This window comes from Malurus melanocephalus, unplaced genomic scaffold (genome assembly GCF_030028575.1).
Source record: "Malurus melanocephalus ecotype Western Australia unplaced genomic scaffold, MMel_1.1 scaffold_1412, whole genome shotgun sequence".
Classification (NCBI taxonomy): Eukaryota; Metazoa; Chordata; class Aves; order Passeriformes; family Maluridae; genus Malurus; species Malurus melanocephalus.
This window is the reverse complement of record NW_026624644.1, coordinates 3,603-9,047: the sequence shown is the minus strand read 5'-3', so window position 1 is coordinate 9,047 and position 5,445 is coordinate 3,603. Positions and strand designations below refer to the sequence as shown.

Below are 5,445 nucleotides of genomic sequence, written 5' to 3'. Positions count from 1 at the left end.
GCACTCACCTGGCTCGTTGAGCTGCAGCCCGCAGTCCACGCTGCCCCCCAGGCGGGACCCCTTCCTGCTGCAGTCGGGGGGCTGCCAGCCCGGGTGGCAGTGGCAGTTGCCTTTGTTGTTGCACACCTGTGCAGGGCAGGGGTACAGGAGTGCAGTGAACCCTCACAAGGTGCCCCCCGTCCCAGCTCCCCGGGTCACTCACGCCGTGGCCGTGGCACTTGGCTGCGCTGTCACAGCTGGAGCCCAGCACCGAGTGAGGGTGACACGTGTTGTTGATGCAGACCTGGGARAAACCACGGCAGCTCCAGCCCAGCACTGCCTCAGCGTGCCAGGCTATGGCCCAAAGGGGAAGGAAAATACTCTTTAAAAAAAACAAAAATGACAAAGAAACCACGGTTCTGCCCTGGGGCCAGGTCATGTTTAGTGCCCACACCCCACCAAACCTTTAATGTGACATTTGCAAGTTTTAACAGTGTTTTTAAACATCACGCACACGCTGTAAGGAACAAGTGTGTCTACAATCTTGTTAATATTTACAGTTTATATTTGTCATTTTAGATGATTACRAAGTATTTCCTTACCTTTCCAGAGCCACATTTTGTCCCTGGAGAAACCAGAATTGGATCCCTCGTTGGGGGTACATTCAGRTAGTTCAGAGAGACACACAAATGCTCCCGCACTCGGGCATAAATCACAGCAGCAGCAGTTGATGGGAAGGGCTTGTTGGATGGGTAYGTGCAGATCAACTTGCCACACCTGAGATTCCTGGAAAGCCAATTTGCAGAGGATGTATATCCAACACACACACAGATACTGCCTGCTGAGCACTGGAACATCAAACAGCACAGTCGGGTAAGAAAACATCAGCAGGACTGGGAAGGCCAAGAGAGGATCTGTGACATAAGGACAGACACCATAACGAGGAGAATACACATAAAGCTATTTATTGCTTCATTAGTCTCACCATAGATGGAGTCTTTACACTCCCTTTGACTGTCCAGTCCCAATTTAATATGCATTTTAGGGAAGCCAGTGCCTCCTCCCCAACGTACCTCCAAGCACAGGGGTCGTACTTGGGTCCGGCCCTTACCCCGCAGTTCCCAAACCTGTCCCGCTGGCTGTTGATCTCCTCATAACAGACCACAGGAGCRTTCTTTGAATCTACGAGTTTAACAATAATATTTGCTATAGTTAAAARGAAACAAAAGAACAGATTATGGTGTCTAATAACTTCATTTTTCATTATTTGATTAGAGGAAACATACCTATCCCTGCCCAAACCCCCAGCAGTCCTGAACCTCAGAAGTCAGCAGTGKAATAGCAAATGGAGAAGTTCTCTGATTGAGTTCTCTGATTTGGTTAACCAGAGCCAAAAGAGAGCCTGAAACACTTTTCTAAAGCTGTGCCCTTCCCTGCAGGTGCCCACTCTCACCCGAGATTGCATYGAGGAGCAGAGGCACAATCTGAGCACGGTGATGCCGCAGCCACCCCAGCCCCAGTGCCAGCAGCACAGCCCTCTGTGGTTGTGGTACCTCTGCCATAGAGCTGCTTGCACTGCAGGTCCAAGGACTGGCAGCGGCCCCGGTAGCAGTAGCCGGTGCCCCGGGCGCAGTTGTGCCCGTCCTGCACGTACACATCGGCGGGGCAGGAGGCGGAGGAGCCGCTGCAGAACTCGGGCAGGTCGCACTGGGCATCGGCGGCCGCGCGGCACACCGCGTTCCTGCGCATCAACTGCCGAGGAGGAGGAGGAGGAGGAGGAGGAGGAGGAGGAGGAGGAGGAGGAACTGCAGCTCCTAGCCTGAGCCCACACACCCTCCTGATGCTGCCCTCGGGGTCCCCTTTGAGGCACTGAGTGGCCACACGTGTGACACTCCCCAGCACAGTCCCCCAGTGATGTTCCCCCGAGGGCTCCCAGAAGCCCAACCCCAGGAACCTTTCCCACTGCACAACAGGAAGTTTGGCTCTATCCCTCAGCATGGGAATGTACTATTTCTTAAAAAAAAAAAAAAAAAAAAAAAAGTGATAATTATAAACATGTGCCTTACCTGACAGTTTTTACAACATAATCCAGAGGCACATTCTGCTGTTGGCTTTAATCTACAATTTGTAGTGCAGCACCTATCCTTCAGGCATTCCTGGGGACACACAGCAAACCCATATTTCACTTTTTTTGTACCCCCCAGTTCTCCTCCTGCTCCTTCTCCCCATATCACTTGGGCAATATCCAGCAGAACAAAGGGGCAAAGTTGTCACCAGATTGGTGCCACATAGAAACAATCTCAGACTCAACACAACCCTTCCTGGGCTGCTCCCATGCAGTGGGGCCCTGGTCTCACAGGTTCCTCACTCCCCACACAGCCACAGCACCAATGCAGGTTTTTTAGCCACGCTCCCCACCTTGGCTGTGCCGCAGTCGCACTGCTCGCCYGGCTCCACCACTCGGTTGCCGCAGGTGGCTCTGCTCTGGCGGGCCAGSCGGGCCAGCCGGGGTCTGTCGAAAAGGCACGCGCCTCGGCCCTGCTTCAGGAAGGTCTCAAAGTCCCTGACACTGCAGTTACTAAAGGCTTTTGCCCCACTGAAATGTCTAAAATAAAGCAATGATCAGTTTATACGTTGCACATTCACCGCTCCTCAGCCTCTCCAAAGCTCTGTGCAGGTCAAGGGTTCACCCGGACCCTGGCAGAGGGTGCAATGTCCCCAAAGGTCTGTCMATTCACCTGAATAACCCTCATTATTAACAGAGACTGAGAAACGTTCACAAGTACCTTCACTTTGGAGAGCAAAGGTCTCCTTTGTCAAATTAAATACCRAATTGCTATTTAATGAATTCTTTTTTTCTTCTTAAAGGAATAAAAGCAGGTGTTTCTTCACTGAAAGTGTGGTCAGAAGCTGCTGCTCAGGGAGGTGGTGCAGTCCCCATCCCTGAAGGTGTTCAGGAAATGACTGACATGGCACTCAGTGCTGTGGTCTAATTGACAAGGTGGTGATTGGTCAAAGGTTGGACTCAATGGTCTTAGAGGCTTTTTCCAACTTCAGTGATTCCATGAGTCCATGATTCTAATTTGTTGCAATTTTTGCAATGGAGTGACATTTGTTGAGGACACCTCTGACACGGGGGTACCATCTACCCACCCCAGCCCTCAGCCCATCYGCCCCAGCCACTCACAGCGCCTCGGGACTCATGACACACACTCGCCCGGGGCAGCTGCAGCCTCGGGAGCCATCGGGGCTCATGCCCAGGCTGCGGCCCAGCACCTGCGCCAGCAGGACAGAGAAGGACTCCAGTGTCACATTGCCAGGGTACTGGAGGGAGGACAGAGATGAGTTACCACAGCTGAGCAGAGATCCCAGCTCTGGACACAGATATCCCCACTCGCTCCCACCCTCCCCTGTTCCTGCTGCCCGTGGGTGACAGCCATGTGGGCAAACAGGGGACAAAGAGGGGACAGCTGGGACCATACCAGGGCCACTGTGGCAGCAGCATCTCTGTGACACGCCTCTCCTGGAGCCACTGCGCCCATGAACCCTCCTTTGTCCCTGTACCTGGAACAGAGCTGTGGTCACTGACGGTCCAGGGATAACTCCTCGCTCCTCTTGGTGCCATCCCCAGGGGCAGCTGGGGCAGGGTCTGCATGGCAGAGAGCTGGGGCAGGGTCTGCATGGCAGAGAGCTGGGGCAGGGTCTGCATGGCAGAGAGCTGGGGCAGGGTCTGCATGGCAGAGAGCTGGGGCAGGGTCTGCATGGCAGAGAGCTGGGGCAGGGTCTGCATGGCAGAGAGCTGGGGCAGGGTCTGCATGGCAGAGAGCTGGGGCAGGGTCTGCATGGCAGGAGACTCGTGCCTGGTGCCAGGCAGGGTCCAGGAGCTGTCCCTGTCCCCAGCCAGGGCAGGTGAGAAGGGACAGACAGCACCATTGCAGCTGCTGCATCGCCACCAAAAGGCTGGCTAGAAGGAATGTCTTGGAGGAAATATTTCAGGAATATTAAGGATTCAGGAAATACATAGGAAATATGTTTTTTTTTTTTTAAGTATTTGTCAGGGGAATCCTTTATATTTCCACTTACATTGGTTTGACTGATTGCTACAGGCAACTTTTAACACTCATGAACCTTTATCTTACCCTAAGAAAGAAGCAATGTCATGYGCCCGTGGCTCCAGAGACAACTGTTTCCACTGTAGAAATCGTTGCAGAAGGTCATCTGTGTCCCCTGCTGTTGATATTTTATCCCCCTCTGCCCACAGCTCCAGGGAGGACAGCACAATGGTGACATTAAGGGAATTAAACATCTGAAAGTATAAGAAAGGAAACATCTGCTCTCRCATTTTCCCTTCATGCACAGTCACTGCTCTGCACGCAGTTAAAATATTGGAAAAGCAAATTGCTGCTGTCAGTGGCTCAATGACATCTGTAGCCAAAAAAATGAATGCACCTAAAAATTAGGGAGATATAGCAAGAGGCCTGAGCCATAGTCAAAAAACTTCCTAACAAGTGTTAGGGCTTTTAGGAATAAATTCTCATTACACACATGAACCATAAGACCACCTAAAGCAGCTTGGAAAGAGGCAGCCACTGCTAACACCAACATCGCCCTCAGCCCCATCTCACTGCAATGCAAACCAGACTTTAGAACTTACATTGTTGATTAAATTGAAGGCCTGAATTATCTTCTGYGTCACAGCATTCGGGTCTGATCCCATGTAGTTGTACTGAAAAACAACCCAAGAGGACACAAGAGCAGACAAAGTGCTCACCAGGATGAAGCAGAATGATGTTGGAACWCTGAAATGATTCCCAACACCCAGCCATGGAGTCATGAGCTACAAATCCACACTCCTTTCCTACAAAATCCAAGGTACATGTAAATTTTCAAAAGGGAAAACAMATCTATATAAAAGCTGGGAAATGTTACCAGTTCCATGCTCACAGAGGTCACGCAAAGACAGGGAAAAAGTGGCTGGCCTGGACTTACCAAAGCCTTGTCCAAAATCATGTACACTGTGAGGTATTTGGGAGATTGTGCAGCAGCTGAGAGGGGCTGAAAGAGAAAATGGGCTCCAAGTACAGATTTCTGCATTCTCTGCTAACCTCCCTGCTGCTGTTGGCTGTGCTGCTCAAGTGCCCCAGCAAAGGGGCTTGGGGTGTCTGCCCAAAGCTTCCAGCAGTGCCAGACCCCTCCTCATGGGACAGGGATCCTGCAAGCAGGCACCACTCACCTCATCATCCCTAAGGGCCTTGTCCAACCTGCTCCAGGCCTGCAGCCCTGTCCTGGGGGGGCTGTGGGCCAGGAGGGACCCTGTCCCCTGCTCCTCGCTCACTCGATACACCACATGCCGGAAYGCAGGGGAGTAGCCCAGGGGCTCGATGCCATAGCTCACGTTCTCAAACTGCAGCAAACCCCTGCCAGGCACCAGTGCCGGCCGTTTGCTCCTGGGCACTGGGACAGCTG

At 52.3% G+C, this 5,445-nt stretch overlaps 1 protein-coding gene across 1 annotated transcript in view; it reads right to left on the bottom strand.

The window, feature by feature from the left end:
• The window catches only part of LOC130586944 (disintegrin and metalloproteinase domain-containing protein 32-like), a gene marked incomplete at its 5' end in the record, with an annotated part of 8,182 nt that overhangs the window by 1,758 nt on the left and 979 nt on the right, over positions 1-5,445 (bottom strand). Inside the window, 13 exons of the mRNA XM_057387878.1 lie at positions 9-126; positions 203-283; positions 582-765; positions 1,053-1,161; positions 1,533-1,731; positions 2,046-2,135; positions 2,398-2,584; positions 3,167-3,303; positions 3,462-3,543; positions 4,119-4,285; positions 4,634-4,705; positions 4,969-5,034; positions 5,213-5,396. Coding sequence (XP_057243861.1) covers positions 9-126; positions 203-283; positions 582-765; positions 1,053-1,161; positions 1,533-1,731; positions 2,046-2,135; positions 2,398-2,584; positions 3,167-3,303; positions 3,462-3,543; positions 4,119-4,285; positions 4,634-4,705; positions 4,969-5,034; positions 5,213-5,396 — 1,676 coding nt within the window. The remainder of the gene's footprint in view (positions 1-8; positions 127-202; positions 284-581; positions 766-1,052; positions 1,162-1,532; positions 1,732-2,045; positions 2,136-2,397; positions 2,585-3,166; positions 3,304-3,461; positions 3,544-4,118; positions 4,286-4,633; positions 4,706-4,968; positions 5,035-5,212; positions 5,397-5,445) is intronic.